Source organism: Sylvia atricapilla, chromosome 19 (genome assembly GCF_009819655.1).
Source record: "Sylvia atricapilla isolate bSylAtr1 chromosome 19, bSylAtr1.pri, whole genome shotgun sequence".
Lineage (NCBI taxonomy): Eukaryota > Metazoa > Chordata > Aves > Passeriformes > Sylviidae > Sylvia > Sylvia atricapilla.
The window spans coordinates 3,228,486-3,244,581 of NC_089158.1; the positions used below are offsets into that span (position 1 = coordinate 3,228,486).

Consider the following 16,096-nt stretch of genomic DNA (forward strand, 5'->3'; position numbering starts at 1 on the left):
CTGGGATCCTTCAGACTCTGCATCCCATACAAGAGCTGGGAACTCAGCTCTTTGCAAACAGAGCAGCCCTCCGGGATCCAGGAGGAAAGCAGGAATAATGGCTAGCAGAACTGGGACTGCTGCAGGATTCTTGTGCTGACAGCTCACACAGGATCCATCAGCTGTGCAGATTCCTCCTTTCACCACGTGCTTTCCTCTCACAGAACCTTGTGCTGCTCGTTCAGTGCTCCACGAGGGATTTTTCCTACAAATCCAGGGATGCTCGTGCCAATTTATTACTCTCCTGCACTGCCTACACACAACCAGGTCTCATTAGTAGCAAGTTTGTTACTCCAAAGCCTGGAGTGAGGCTTCTCCCGGGGGAAAAGGGAGTTGAGAAATCCACCCCATCTGCTGCTCAGGAGAGTCTGGACACAGAGCTGTGGGGAGGGGTTTAAGGCAAAGGAGAAATTTGGATGTTTTTACACACACGGGTGGTGGGTGAGTCTGTTTACACAAGAATTTCTGAACTTGGAGGTGCTGAGATGTCTGTCACACACCAGTGATCAGATAAGTGAGTGAAGTTTGACCTAAAAGATTTTGTCCATTATAATAATAAATCTGTCTGCTACTCAAGAAAAACCACAGGTTGTAACAACATAATGGGATGGAGGAAGCTTAAATCCAGCAGGGAACATGGATGAAATCCACGTCTCAGCTGGCAAGAAGTGTGTGTGCCAGCAGCAGGGGTGTAAGCAGGTCGTGGGGGACACACTGGCTCTTTCTCTTGGTTTCACACATCCAAAATCCCATTGTGATTTTGTGCTCAAGTCGGTTTGGCTGAGCTGGTTTAGGGTTTTTGTGCAAGGGTTTGGTCACCCCTAAACGTGTCTCTGCCTTTTAGTACCACCTCTCCAAAAGCACCATCCCCAGGAGAGGTTTTTCCCTTCCTCCCCCTCAGCCTTTGCCTCTCAAACAACCCTGCACTCAGGGCTGCTGCCAGGCTTGGCTGCCTGCTCCAAACTCTGCCATCACTGCCCTACTTTCCTGCAGATGATTGGTGATACTGAGCCACAAAATCAACAAAATCAACATTAACCCCACAGCTCCAGGCTGGGAATTAGCATTTGTGTGCAGGCTGGAGGTGGCTGGTTCTTATTAGGAAATTCAAATCACCCTAACTCGATAGTGAGTGCAATCAGCACTAACAGCATTAGGAGATTTCTCTCTTCTTTATGGAGCTGCAGGGAGAAAAGACACAGCACAATTACAGCGTGGCACAGCTCAGGGACACAGCTCCTGATGCAGGTTAGCACGTGGTCAGAGTGTAATGAACCTCGTGTAAATCAATCTCTGAGGGTCCAGCCTTTGCAGAGAAGTGGCTAAAATTAATTTCAGAGGTGTTTTTGTAAAGCGAAAGGTTTAATAAGGAAAAATAACAAAATAACAAACATTACAGAAAACAAAAGAAAAGCCACGCACAGGTGTCTGAGAAAACCTCGGACAGCTGCTAGAAACACTCCCAAAACCCCCTTAGTTCTTTTGTGCTCCTTCCTAAATACTGAATCTTTTAGGAGGGACAATCTGGCTTGCAGCAGAGAGAGAGAGAGAGACCGGGTTTGAAGAGCGGTGACAAGGTCCAAAAAATGCTTCTCTCTTGGCCCTGAGCCACTCACTGCCAGGTGGGTATGGAGAAATCTTAGGTAAACTTCCTAAAATGTCTAAAGGTAAGCTGAAACTCTTTCCCTGTTTGGAAACCCCTGCTGGGGCTGTGGGCTGTGGGGAATGCCTTCCTGCAAGCTCCCATCCCCATCATGGCTGCAGACACCAGCACCTGCTGGCTTTGTCCCCAGTGTGTCCCCAGGCATCCCCAGCAGCAAATGCACAGTGACAGGAGAAGTTCAGCTCTGCTGAGCACCAAGTCCCAAAGGTAACCTGTCCCTAGGTCAGGGCTGAGGGGGATTTCACACGAAAGCTGTGGCCCAGCTGTGAGGCAGATGCTGTGAGCTCTTGGCTCTGAGATGCTCTAAAAAGCTGAGAGCTCTGCTGCAGACAAAGCCGTGGTGACATCTCTGCACACACCTGTGGGCATGGTGTGTTTCAGCATTCATTTTCCATCTGCTGGCTCCTCCCTGCCCACATGTGCTCCAGTTTGGGATGCTCCCAGAGGGTGCTGGCACTGCCCAGGCTCCCCAGGGAATGGGCACGGCCCCGAGGCTGCCAGAGCTCCAGGAGCCTTTGGAAAACACTCCCAGGGATGCCCAGGGTGGGATTGGTGGGGGTCTGGGCAGTCCTGGCCCCGATGCTCCTTTCAGCTGCGATTCCCTGATCTCCACCTCTTCAGACCCAGCTAATCCTGAGCTGTGGCCCATGGGAAGCAGAACACTCTCGTTCTCAGTTTGCTCTGGTGCAGCTCCTAATGCCAAGGCTGGCACAGCCCCTGCTCTGTTTTCCTGGATTCTGACAGCCCACATTCACCTGGAGCAAAGCTTGGTCCTTGGACACGACAGTGGTAACAAAGGAACCGTGACAGGAATGTGCTGTGGTGTTCAGGGTGGCAAAGCAAAGCCTCTCCTTGTGCTCCTTTTCCCTGTTAATGTAAGGAAAATCCTGTAGAAGCTTTCCCTTTTGCTGCCTGCTCACACTTCTGCTGGTTAAACAACTTTGCTTCTCAATATTTATTCACAAGGAGAGCTGATTGTGCAGAGAGTGATCACAGGAGACTGAACCCACCCTAAACCTCCTCACACCAGGGCTGCCAGCCCAGGACACACAGACACCAGGACACACAGACACCAGGGCTGCCAGCCCAGGACACACTGACATCACAGCTGCCAGTCCCAGGACACACAGACATGACTGCAAACACATTATTTCTTCTCATTCCTCTCAATATTTAGCAATTATGGGTCTGTGATTTAGTGGATTGGCTTCAGGTCAAGCCTGACAGAGAGCAGAGCAACTGCTCAGCAGTGGTAGGAGGAGAGAGGAGCAATTCCAGTGGCACCTGCAGAGTCCCCCAGGCTCTGCTGGAGCAGTCACTGCACCACCAAATCAGCTGGGACAGTCCCCATGAGGAAAGCCAAGTGCAAATCCCCCAGGAAACCACAGTCTGAGCCAAGGGCCAGCAAAAGGAGACTTAAGTCACCCTTCAGCCTTAACTGGCAGGTTTCAGAGGTGCCTAAAGTGTGGGAGTTCTTGAGCCCTGAGGAACCTCATGAGCAGCCAGGGAGCAAAGAGGGACCTTCATCCAAGGCTGAGGTGAGGGGATCTGCTTTGTGTTATTTATTTCCCTTCTGTTTTCTGCAGCACATTCAGACTGCAGCTCCACTCCACCTCCCTGGGGGCTTTGCTCAGGAAATCACCTCCTGCTCCTGAGGAGCAGCACCTCACATCCCCCAGCTCACACTTGTGGACACCAGGAGTCACAGGTTTGATCTCCATAAATAAACCTTTCCCTGGCACAGGGTGCCCAGAGCAGCTGTGGCTGCCCCTGGATCCCTGGCAGTGCCCAAGGCCAGGCTGGACACTGGGGATTGGAGTGACCTGGGACAGTGGGAGGTGTCCCTGCCCATGGTGGAGGTGCAATGAGATGAATTTTAAGGGTCCTTCCAACCCAACCAGTCCATGATTCTATAAAACACCCCAAAAAGACTCTCCAAACTGTGACAACAGGGTCTCTTCTGCCCCGACAGCCCCAACACCATCCCACCAACAAAACCATCTCTGGGCTTGGCTGGAAATGGAACAACAATTACACCCCAGCCTTCCATTTCTGTCTCTTCTTAGGAATAAAGAAATTCAAAGACACGAAAAGGAATGAAAAATACCAAGTGAATCATAAGCTATTTTAATTCAGGGAGGGTAAAGTTCCAACTGGGATGCAGTTGGAAGTAGATTTTTATCTTGTTTGAATTGTTCCTCCCTATTCACAAACATATTAGGTGAGGCCCAGTCCACAGTCATGGAAGACCCACTGGACAGTAATATTTGTCAGTAGGAAATAGAGGGAAGATGAAAATCTCTTGCCATAAAGATCAAAAGGGAGCGAGGGTGCACTTTGACATTTCTCCTCTCCTGCAAAGCAAATTCCAGCGTGGAGCTTTGAACCCCTGGAGAGGAAAATGAGAGGTGAAAGCCCAGCCCACTGAGGGTTTCTGACAGCTCCAGGGGGAGCAGGTTTCACCCATGATTTTCTGGGACCACAAACACAAGTCTCAATCCCTTGGAAGCTCCTGGTGCACATCAGAGGCACGACTGCACCTGACAGAGGGGACAGAGCCAACTGCTGGCCCTGAAGGGCAGCAAGGAGCCCCAGCCCCTTCCCAAGCCTCTGAGGATCCCAGGGAAAGCTCTGAGCTCCAAACTCCTCACTGCCAGGCCCACAGCAGCTCCCTCAGCAAGGCTCCCAGCTGCCTCTTCCTCTTTGTAAGGAATGCTTAGACTCAGCCTATGAAAAGATTATTTTTTTAATTGAGGAATTCAATTGAAAGGAATTCGATTCAAATTCAGGCATAAAAGTTTTCAGGCTTTTCTCACTTTGCAAAAGAAAAAAAAAAGGTGGGGGGAATCTTCCCATGGCAACCAGTGGAGGGTTTGATGGTGGACAATGAGGTTCTTGCATGGGAAAAACTGGGAATTACTGCTGAGAAAAGGAAACCAGAGCTGTGCCACTGCCTCTTTCCAAGGTTTTCCACCTCCACAGAGCCCATCTTAGCAGAAGATGAATCACTGTCATTCACAAACACCAAGCACGTAAACAAGGGGATCTAAAATGATCCAAAAATTATCTTAATTTGAAAGCTAGATCTGGAGGGAAACCAGGGCTCAGGAGGACTCAGACCCCAGGGCACCACAGCTTCTCTTGCTGGGCAATGCCTTTGTCCCTTCCCATCCCAGCACAAGGATTTCTCCACCCAGACTCTGCCCTTGGGGTCCATCCCTGGAAATGTCCTCCCTCAGCAGCACCCACCCCTCAGCTCCAGCAGCCCCTGGTTATTGTCAGGGCAGGGTAACAAACTCTGCCATACTTGGCATATCCAGACACCTCATGGGGACACTGAATAAATTCACACAACAGGCCCAAGAGCAGCTCCAAGCACCTCAGGCACGAGCTGAGTGGGTCCCTGGTGTCCCAAACTCAGCAGACTTGAGGTGTCCTGTGTCACCCCAAGGCCAGTGGGATGCTCCAGGTGAACACCACAAGCTCAAAGGGCCACCCTGAGCCAGAGAGCCCAGAGAGAGCCTGCCCCAGCAGCAAATGCAGAACAGCCCCAATAAATGCTGAATCCACCCTGCAGAGAGACACAGCTCCTGCCACCAGCCCAGCCTGGCACTGGGATGGTCCCAACCTGGCACTGGGATGGTCCCAGCCCGGCACTGGGATGGTCCCAGCCTGGCACTGGGCTGGACCCAGCTGCACCAAGTCAGGTCTAGGGCACATGGCCCTAGAGCACTGCCCCCCAAAGCTGCTGCTGCTGGAGCAGATTCTTCCCTAATTTCATGGTCCAGAAAATCTCTGCCCGCGCCTGAGAGGTCTCTGACCTGTCTGCACTGGGTGGGACTGAACACATGGTCACAGCTCTGAGCTCCCACCCTGAGGAAAACACTTGGGTCACTCTGTTTTAAGACATCCCAGATGATGCTGAAGCTCGGAATTAGCAGGAGGTGCTCCATTTGCTCTTCTCCATCACCAAATTTCCTAAATCACCTGTTGCTCCCTGGGCACTTTTGAGCAGGAACAAGCCACAGCTGAGACAAACCTGCAGCTCCCAGAAGAGTTTGGTTGCAGCTGTTGTTCCAAGGCTTTTGTGCTGCTGAGGAAGGAAGGTCTTTTCCTCCAGCTCGTAATTGAAGAATTTCACCCTACTGATGATTCAGCCTCTTTGCTTCAAGCATAAATCACCTCCCAGATAAAACCTTGCTAGAAAGCTTTCCTGGGCCCCAATTAAAAGGAAAAGTCTCTGGAAATATAAAGAGTGGATCAGCAAGGAAAAAAAACGGCTGAGATTTGTGAACTTGCTTTCTCCTTGTTCTCCTAATTTCTTCAATTTATCAAAGGACAAGGAGTGAATATTTGCAAGGTAGATTTCCAACTGCAGAGGCTGAAGCTTTTGATGTTCTGATTTTCTAAATCTGTAGGCAAGCTGGATCTGGACCTCCTGTAAAGTCACCTCAATCTTTGGGAATGATTGAATAATCCTTCACAACAAACCCCCTCCAAGCCTGAGCCAAGCCATCAAACCACAAACCCCAAACCTCTTTCCTGAGCACCCTTGACACCAAACTCCTCAGATTGCTGGTGCCACCAAACTCCTCAGTTTTCCTAGTGACACCAAACTCCTGAGACTGTCAGTGCCACCAAACTCCTCTGTTTGCCTGGTGACACCAAAGTCCTCAGTTTGCCTGGTGCCACCACAGACCAGCTTTTCCAGCCACCAATCTGCTTTCAGCACAGAGCAAAGCCTCCTCCCAGATGTCAATTAATGCTGAACTGGTGAAGCAAATCCCCCCCAGTGACTGATCCACACTAAAGCCCCCTGCCCAGCCCCAGCAGGAGGAGGGCAGTGATACCAAAGCCTGTGGATGCAGGATGCTCAATCCAGCGCCGTCAGCAGCAGGAAATGAATGGGGCCATTAAGGAGGAAGATGTAACCTCAGCCTTCCCCTCAAGGGTCTCGGTCCCAGACTCTCTGGCAGCAGAGGGCTGCCTGTTCCAGCAGCACTGCGGGAGGGGTTTCTACAACCAGGGGGACAAATCCACCCCAGCCAGAGCCAGCCTGGGCTGGTGGCACGGCGTAAAACACAGAGTTCACAGCTTCTGCCTGTGGGACAATGTTACAATTTAGCATTTCATACCGGGCATAAGGCCCTTGAAATTTTAATTGTATCAGTGGCACACACGGGGAGGGGTGAAGGGAGGGCTCAGCTAAGCCTGAGGATCAGCAGCTTTTATAGAATCACACATTTGGGTTGAAAGGGGCCTTAAAGATCATCTTATTCCACCCCCTGCCATGGCAGGGACACCTCCCACTGTCCCAGGTCACTCCCAGCCCCAGTGTCCAGCCTGGCCTTGGGCACTGCCAGGGATCCAGGGGCAGCCACAGCTGCTCTGGGCACCCTGTGCCAGCCCTGCCCACCCTGCCAGGGAACAATTCCTGCCCAATCTCCCACCCAGCCCTGCCCTCTGGCACTGGGAGCCATTCCCTGGGTCCTGTCCCTCCAGCCCTTGTCCCCAGTCCCTCTCCAGCTCTCCTGGAGCCCCTTTAGGGCTCTGAGCTCTCCACAGAATCTTTTCTCTGTCTCCTTCTGTGTCATAGAAGAGGTGATCTATTCCCTGTTTCCTGGCCTCCTCTGGACTTGCTCACACAGTTCCCTGTCCTCGTGTTGGGGCCACCAGAGCTGTGTGCTTTCCTTGCTTTCTTGAGTTAGCAGGAGAAAAAGCTCCAGCCTGTTTCCTTACTAATGCTTAATCACAGTGTACACAGACCACATCTTGCCTCCCATGGCCCCACAGCCTTTTGCAAATCTTAATTAAGCAAAAGATTAAAAGTAGGTCCACAGCTCAGCTCTGATGAGTATCCTGTATCAGGGGAATGCTGCTCTTCTTGAGGAGTCCAGAGCCTGGGGCTGACAGAGAAACTTCTCCTGAAAAAATTTCCTGACAAAAAAACTCCAACATTTTCCTCAGCAGTGGAGAACTCAGTGATGAATCAGAGCTCCCTGAACAAGGAATAACCTCTGACACTGCCTCTTTGGCTCAGATTGTGTTCACTTACTCTACCAGCTCTGGAATCAAGGGGAAACATCTTCCAGCTCCACCCAGTCTGGGTGCAGTAGGGATCAGACTGGCTCCAGCAGCATCCCTGGGCACTTTCTGACCTGCCTGGAGCTGCAGGGATGGATCCCACCTACAGAGGGGTGGGCAGCATGAGGGAGCTGATTCCTCCCCTCTCTCCTGTCCTTGTGGGACCCACTTGGGGTTCTGTGTCCAGGGCTGGGGTCCCCAGCATCAGGAGGACGTGGAGCTGCTGGAATGAGTTCAGAGCAGACCACGGAGCTGCTCCCAGGGCGGAGCCAGGCTGGGAGAGCTGGGGGTGCTCACCTGGAGAGGAGAAGCTCCAGGGAGAGCTCAGAGCCCCTGCCAGGGCCTGAAGGAACTTCTGAAAAGGAGGGAGAGGGACTTTTTATACGGGCAGAGTGACAGAACAAGGGGCAATGATTTCAAACTGAAAGAGAGCAGAGTTAGGTGGGATTCTGGGGAGAAATTCTTCCCTATGAGGGTGGGCAGGGCTGGCACAGGGTGCCCAGAGCAGCTGTGGCTGCCCCTGGATCCCTGGCAGTGCCCAAGGCCAGGCTGGACACTGGGGCTTGGAGCAGCCTGGGACAGTGGGAGGTGTCCCTGCCATGGCAGGGGTGGGATGGGATTGTCCCTTCCTACCCAGACCATTCCATAATTCTGTGACTTCACTGCTGTTACAGGGCACAGCCTAACAATGCATCCACACACCTCACAGAGGATTTTCAGCCTCTGCTGCAGTACAATCTGGGCTTTTGTCTCCTTTTTCAATCTGCTGAACTTGGAGTAGGCACAGAAGACGCCAAAGAAAAAAAAAAAAAAAAAACAAAAACAAAAAAAAAAAAAAAAAAAAAAAACAAAAAAAAAAACAAAAAAAAAAAAAAAAAAAAAAAAAAAAAAAAAAAACAAAAAACCCAAGTGGCCAGAAAACAGCACATGACTGGAGCTGTGAAAAGGCTGAGGGCTGCACAGAGTGGATCTTCTCCACCCACAGTTTCTCTCTGTTTCCAACCTGCAAAAGCGCAGGCAGGTCCTCAGCAAGCAGAGCAACACAGGGAGGGGGTGACAGCCCTTGGGGACAAGGGACAGGTGGCGGAGATGGCTCTTGGCATCACTTCCTTCTGCTGAGTGTCCCATGGCACAAACCCCTCACCCTCCCCTCAACGAGAACATCCCAGAGCCCCTCACATCTGCCAGATCCAAGCATCAAACCATAAATTGGGGTCTCAGACTCAACAAATCCAACTCTGCAGCTGCCCCAGGCACCTGCTGCCAATTAATGGCTATCTGGAATGAAACTCCAACAGCCTCAAAGCAACCCCAGAATCAATACCCCCATAGTAAGCTCGGGGTTTTGCATGTGGTACGAGAGGCAGGTTGGGAGAAGATGATCTCATACACCACATATTGATTAATCAATTCCAGCCAGGATGCTAATGGGCTTTTCTTACAACACTTGGCACCAGGAAGAAGGACCAGAAATGCTGAATGAGGAGGGGAGAAGCTGGTGGTGTGGTGAAGCTTTAGGGTGAGGGGGGAAATCTTCTGGAGCTGGCTTTAAGTGGTCAGAGACTGGGAATAAATGGAGGAACTGAGCAACAGAGAGAGGGGAATAAATCAGATTTATTGGCTCCAAATGCAGCAGAATTGTACCTGGCAATTCACTGTGGATAATCCTTTCCTGTTGCTACAGAGCCCTCCCAGGAAGGACTGGAAGGGCTCAGCATGGCTCTGGGCTCTGTGGCGAGGAAAACTGAGCACAGCATCAACCCTGCAGCCAGAGAAATGGGCTGAGGACACCAGTAACGCCTGACTTTGGGATGTTCCCCATAAACTGCACCCTCGAATGAGGGCACTGCACTGCCTGGGAGCAGCAGAGCTGGGGGAAATCGTCCTGCTCTTTATAGGATTGGGAAGAGCAAAACTGCCCAGCCCAGAGGTTGTGCCAGTCGTGGTGCTGCCTTGCAGGGGACAGGAAAATTCAGCCTGGTGCATCTTCTCTGCAGCCCACAGGGGTGAAGGTGAGTGACAGGGCTTTGTAAAACTGGACTGGAGTGACTAAAACCAGCACTGGAGCTCAGTGTTACAAGTTTGATCAACAAGGGCTACACCCAGCCAGGAGAGGAAAACTTCCAGGTACAAAATATTAAGAAGCTGCTGGATTTGCCTTCTGAATCTGTACAATTTGCATTTTCTGTGGGGCATTGTGAGAACCTGCTGCTACTCACCCACAGGAGCAGCCTGGGGTGACACGAGCTCCTGCACTGCCACCTCACATCCCATTGTGACACTGTTTTACACCACAACGACACAGACCCTGGGATTCAGAAGGCTGAAAATGACTCCTTTATTCTTGGGAATGTGTCTCCCTTTTATACTGTTCTACACAGACCGATTTTGCCAAAAGACAAAACCTTGTCACTCCCATTGGTCAGACCAGAGGGACATCAAGAAGTCTCTCTTAGGGAAAAGAATGAATAATAAAGTTACAGTTACAAGAACATCTCTCCTCTTTATGGAACATTCCCTGGGAAAATAACTTCAGAAAACCAAAACACCTCAGGCACAGAACCAGGGCTCCACCATTGCAGCTGAGCAACTCGAAGCACCACACATTCCACCAGAAACAGACCCTCAGGAAAACAGGAACGATCCTCTGGAAAAGCAGGGATTCAGGAGGTGAAAAGCACATTGACAAAACGACTTTTTTTTTCTTCCAGACTCATCTTTCCCCAGCCCCGGCCCCAGCAGAGCACTCACGTTGTAGAGGATGTCGGTCCAGCCCTCCATGGTGATGCACTGGAACACGGTGAGCACGGCGAAGAGGATGTTGTCAAAGTTGGTGATGCCGTAGTTGGGGCCCTGCCAGTACTCCCTGCACGTGGTCCCGCTCTCACACTGCCTGGCAGGAGGCTCCTCTCCACAGGGAAAATCCCCCACCTCCTCACCTGCAGGGAGGGAAGAGAAGTTACTGACTGAAACCGTCCTGAAAAGCTACTGATTGGAACCATCCTGAGAAATTTCTGACTGGAAACATCCTGAAAACTCCTGAACCATCCTGAAAAGTTCTTGACTGAAACAATCCTGAAAAGTTCCTGCTTGTTGGAGCCATCCAGAAAATTTTCTCATTGGAACCACCCTGAAAAGCTACTGATTGGAACCATCCTGAGAAATTTCTGACTGGAACCATTCTGAAAAGTTCTTGACTGAAACCATCCTGAAAAGTTCCTGCTTGTTGGAACCATCCAGAAAATTTCCTGATTGGAACCACCCTGAAAAGTTCCTGATTGGAACAATCCTGAAAACTCCTGACTGGAACCATCCTGAGAAATTTCTGACTGAAATCATCCTGAAAAGATCTTGATTGGAACCATCCTGAAAAGTTCCCGTTTTTGGAACCATCCTGGAAAATTCCTGACTGAAACCACCCTGAGCAGTTCCTGTCTGGTGCTGCTGCATCTCCTGGCACCGCCACAGGATTAAATTCACATTTTGGGTTTCTTTGTGCCACCAAGGACATGGAGAAGTTGTTGTGCCCCTGTAATTGTTTCCACACTGCTGGGCTGTGAGAGGTGGGTCAGTGCAGGGCAGAGCCATCCCTGAAGTGCCCAAAATTCGTCGTTTGCCATCTCACATCATGGAATTGTTTGGGTTGGAGAAGACCTCTAAGATCATCAAGTGCAAGCATCAACCCAGCAGCACTAACCCATGTCCCCAAGTGTCACATCCACACGTTTTTGAGCAGCTCCAGGGATGGGGACTCCACCCTGGGCAGCCCCTTCCCATGTCTGACCACCCCTTCAGCCAGGAAATTTCCCCCAGTCTCCAGTCAAACCTCTCCTGCCACAACTTGAGGCCATTTCCTCTTGTCCTGCCACTTGTTACCCTGGAAAAGGGGCTTCCAAACTGCAGATCATTTCTGGCCCATGACAGCCCAGAACATCTGAGAGGCCTGGAAATGGTGTAAGAGCAGCATGGAAAAAAAACACACCCAAAAATAACCCCACCCAAAAAAAACCCCAAAACAAATCAACACCACAAAAAATAAAACCAACAATGTGGTAAAAGCAGAGCTTTGGGAATGGCAACCACTTCAAACCCCCTCAAAGGGCTCAATATTTGCTCTATAACATTAAAGGCAAAGGGCACCTTCTGCACTAGTGCCAGTGTGGGGGTGTGGAGTGCCCCAAAACTGCCCAGGTACAGATGTTTGAGCACAGCTGCATGGGGTCACCCCAAGGCAGCACTGCAAGGACTCCAGCTCCTCCATGGAGCCCACATTTTTGCTCCAAACAGAGGGAAAGGATCCACGTGGGATGGTGCTACTCTGCTGAGTTTCACTGCACACCCAGAGAAGGCCAAGGTGGATAAACCTGTCTGGGAAAAGACCAGCAGGAACAGCCAGGAGGGTGCCCAGCACCTTCCAGCCTCAGCTGGGAAGTGTTGCAGGTTGGAAAACACCAGTGTTGCGTTTGCAGAGTGAGCAAACATCCCAAGCAACGTCCCAGTTTAGAGAGCTGGAGTTGGGCAAGCATTAAAGGGTTTTTAAAGGGACACGTTACGGTGATGGAGCAGCAAATGGCCCAAAATCCAACCCACCAGGGGGAAAAAAGCAGCAGCAGCGCTGACAGGAATTAGGAATAATCATTGCAGGGAGCAGAGCCTGCAGGAGGAAAGCAAAATGGTCACCGTGGAGCAGGATATAAGTGCGTGGAGATAAATATAAATATATATGGGACACTTTCCTGTTGACTCAACGCCTCGACACAGGGCAAACCTCCAGCTCCCAGATGGGTCACCACAGGCTCTCACAAGGGCTTGGGGAGAGAAGAAAATGCCAAAGCTGGCTCCTGCTGACCGTTTGTGAGTGTGCACTGGAAGAGGATCCAGTTTCAGCTCAGTTTGGCCTTTTGCTGCCAGGGAATTCTCTGAAAATGCAGTGCACATCTACCACAAAGGCATGGGGAGGGATCTTTTCCTTTTTAAAACACACTGACCACAACTGGCCCATACTCCTCATGGCTGGAGAATACAGAAAAACAGGGAATCTCAAGGAAAAATGGGAAATAAATGTGGTGCCCTTCTGTCCTGGAGCAGCTTTGGGGCATTTGAGATGGGTCAGAAACAAGACTGGAGCCTGCACTGCCATTGAGTTTTGCCCATTTTCATTAAAATAATGACATTTCCAGCTCAGAACAATCAGGCTGAAGAGGAAAAGCCTTGAATCACCCTTTGGCCACATTTTGGTGCCCAGCACCCCTTTGTGCTGCAGTTCAGCCCTGAGCTGCCCAGGCTCTTGGCTCAGCAGAGCAGCACTCGGTGCTGACACCTCTGCTTGGTCCCCTCATGATGCCCAGTTGGTACCTCCTGGCTCCTGATTCCAGGAAAAATAAACCCAGAGGTTTGCTCACGTTGGGGGTTTGGACCAGAAAGAAGCATGAGCAGCTTTTCCTCCTCCCATTTCCCACCCCCTGCCAGAGGCATCTCTCCCTTTAATGAGTTCACATTCCCACCCTCAGGCCGGGTTGGAGCCCGTGGTCTCTGCCCGGGCTCCTTAATGCACCTCTGAGGAGATGAGGAGCACTTAGGTTTTAAAAAGCTTTGTGGCTTGTTCTGCTGCTCTGCTCCCAGGGGATGCAGTGCCAGGAAACCTCAGCCCACTCTCCTTTCCAGAAACACCATTTCCCGCCCGGCACCTGGAACGGATCCTCAGAACTCACCCAAACCCAGCTGAGAGCACGGAGTGAGCGGGCACAGGACCTTCCCCTGCCTGCCCAGGGCTTTGGGCACATTTTCCTGCCTCCTGAAGGCTTTGGACATATTTTCCTGCCTGCTCAGGGCTTTGGGAGCTGAGGCACAGCTCCCAAATGCAGCACAGGCAGCAGAGCTCCTGTGGAATTCCAGCCCCAAGAATTCCAGCTCCAGTAGTGGAATGCACCCAGGAGCTTCCAGATGACACTCCCCATGGAAAGAAGCTGTCCTCGGTCCCCAGATGTGGGAAATGGATTTTTAGGGCGTTCCCAAAGCCTGGCAGAAGGCTCACACAGACTTGTGCATCTGTGTGCAAACCCTGAGATAAAATGTGCTGGCTTAGAAATGCCATGGAATGGGACAGACACTGCTGAGAGAAATGGAACTGGAAACAAGCTTCAGATGATGACCCAGCAAACAGAGCAGATATTTTGGGGAAATAGAACTATGAAAGGTGTATTGTAGCAGGACCCATGTGGGGTATTTTAATAGATGATTAGTTTAAAAGCATTAGCAGCATTGTGTGGCAAAAGCTGATAGGCCAAGAAACGCTTATAATGTTTTGTAATTAGGAAATAATTTTGCCTTCTGATGGTGATGGTGTGAATTATAAGATCTGCACCATCTCACCCTTCTTCTCATGAGACTGAAAATGGAATAAAAGTCTCTAAAAGGCCACTCAGAACCAGTTCTCTGAGTCAGAAAAAGGGTTTTTCCAGCACCCAAAGCTGGCACAGAATCTCTTGGTCACGGCTGATGGCAGAGGTGAGTCTGCAGGGAGCACACAGGGCTCCGGGGTGGTGACTGCCTTTTGCTCTGAAGGAAACCCTCCCTCTGCAGTGCCAGCCTTGAGGGAGAGCCTCGGGCTCTGCCTGCAGCTGCCTCCAGCACACAGAGGATGCACAAACATCCCCCGCCTTGTTTGCAGCCCAACAGACCTGAAAATGCTCTTGGAAAACCCCAACCTGCTCATGATTCCATCCTCCCCACCACCTCTGCTGCTTCCCCCATCCTGTCACTGCTGTCCCTGTCCCCACTGCCACTGCCCCTCGCAGGGGCCACACCACGACAGAGACTTTTCCCTCCTATAAATCCATTCCAAAACTCATTCCCTCCAGTAACTGCCAGGATTTTCTCACCAGTCACGACTCCCAACACTCCTTCACAACCTGTGTCGTGTTTTTCCAGCATTCCACAGGAACACGAGCAAGAATTCCCTTTGCAAGTCTCTCTGAGTGTGTTAAACTGCTCCCATCAGAAAGAGCTGTGAAGGATGCCCCGAGATTTGGCAGGGGTGTTGTTTTATTACCATTGGATTGCAGGGGAATAAATCAATATCAAGACCTATTAGTGATAATGACTGAAAATAAAAGGCTACGTCTTAAAGAAAGTCAATTGCACCTTAAAATGCAACGGTTTGGAGACAAGAACAACCTTGTAATGTGTGTTATCAGATAACAAACATATATTAGCAGCTCTACACAGGAATGAGGTGGAAGAAGAAGATCTTTAAGGTCCCTCCCAGCCCAAAACATTCCATGATTCCATGACTTGACCCAACTGCTCTCAGCCAGGAATCTCTGGGTTCATCCTTCTCCACCTCCATCCTCTGGGGTTAACACTCAGTCACGGGCAGACACGTCATTTATTCTTCAGTGCCCAATTTCTCTTCTCTGAAGGTCATTTTTATCCTTTCTCCATTAAAGGACTCCCTGCCTCCCATTTATTGTCCTTTTATTTTTTGGTTGCTTGCAGACTTTTCGATCTTTTACTATTCCACACCCAAGTTTCCCCAGAAACCTTCCCAGGAAACTCAGCCATTCATTAATGTGAAACAACAAGAATTCAGTTCTGTGCTTCTGCTCTGAAAAAAAAATCTTTTGGGACAGGAGAACCTGAGAACTTTCCTCTCCCTCTGGGGCAGGCTGGGAGCAGCCCAGTGGGTCAGAGAGAGGAGAATCTGTCCCAGTCCCTGTGGGGTGGGCACAAAATCCTGAGAACTCTTTGAAATATGTGGGTAAAGAGGCAGAGAATGCAGGAAGCGTGGAAGAGGCAAAAGGAAAAGCAAGAGAGAAACAGGAGAGGAAGGTCCAGGGCTCACCTGTCTCGTTGGAAAAGCAGGTTTTGTGGAATTTGCCCATGTAGAACTCCAGCCCGATGATGGCAAACATCACGATGGCGAAGAAGAGGAGCAGCCCGATCTGCAGCAAGGGCACCATGGCCTTCATGATGGACTTGAGGACAACCTGCAGGCCTGTGGGGACACAAAGACACCTCAGGGAGGGAAGGAAAGCAGCAGTGGAGAGAAGGGGGGAGGGAGAGGCTGTCCAAGGGGCGATTTGGGGCTGGCAATGCCAAGCAATGCTGCTTTTCCCAGGGTGCTATAAAAGAATTTCCTGCCATGAGAGCAGGAGATTCAGCTGGGGATTTTCCTTTTCTGGTGTCTTTTCTTCAAGTGACAGATCCAGAGGTTTGTTAAGCATCAGTTAAAGGATTTTTCCTGAAGCTGCTGGAGTCCCAAGACTCAGCCTGGAGCTGAACCAGGTCCTTGGGGCAATTGTGGTGCAG

The 16,096-nt window shown here is 50.7% G+C and overlaps 1 protein-coding gene across 1 annotated transcript in view; it reads right to left on the reverse strand.

Moving 5' to 3' along the window:
• CACNA1B (calcium voltage-gated channel subunit alpha1 B) overlaps window positions 1–15,772 on the reverse strand; it is a 183,802-nt gene extending 168,030 nt beyond the window's left edge. Inside the window, 2 exon segments of the mRNA XM_066332486.1 lie at window positions 10,538–10,725; window positions 15,630–15,772. Of these exon segments, the coding sequence (XP_066188583.1) occupies window positions 10,538–10,725; window positions 15,630–15,756 (315 nt within the window). The 5' untranslated portion in view covers window positions 15,757–15,772.
• Between the last annotated feature and the right edge of the window lie 324 nt (window positions 15,773–16,096).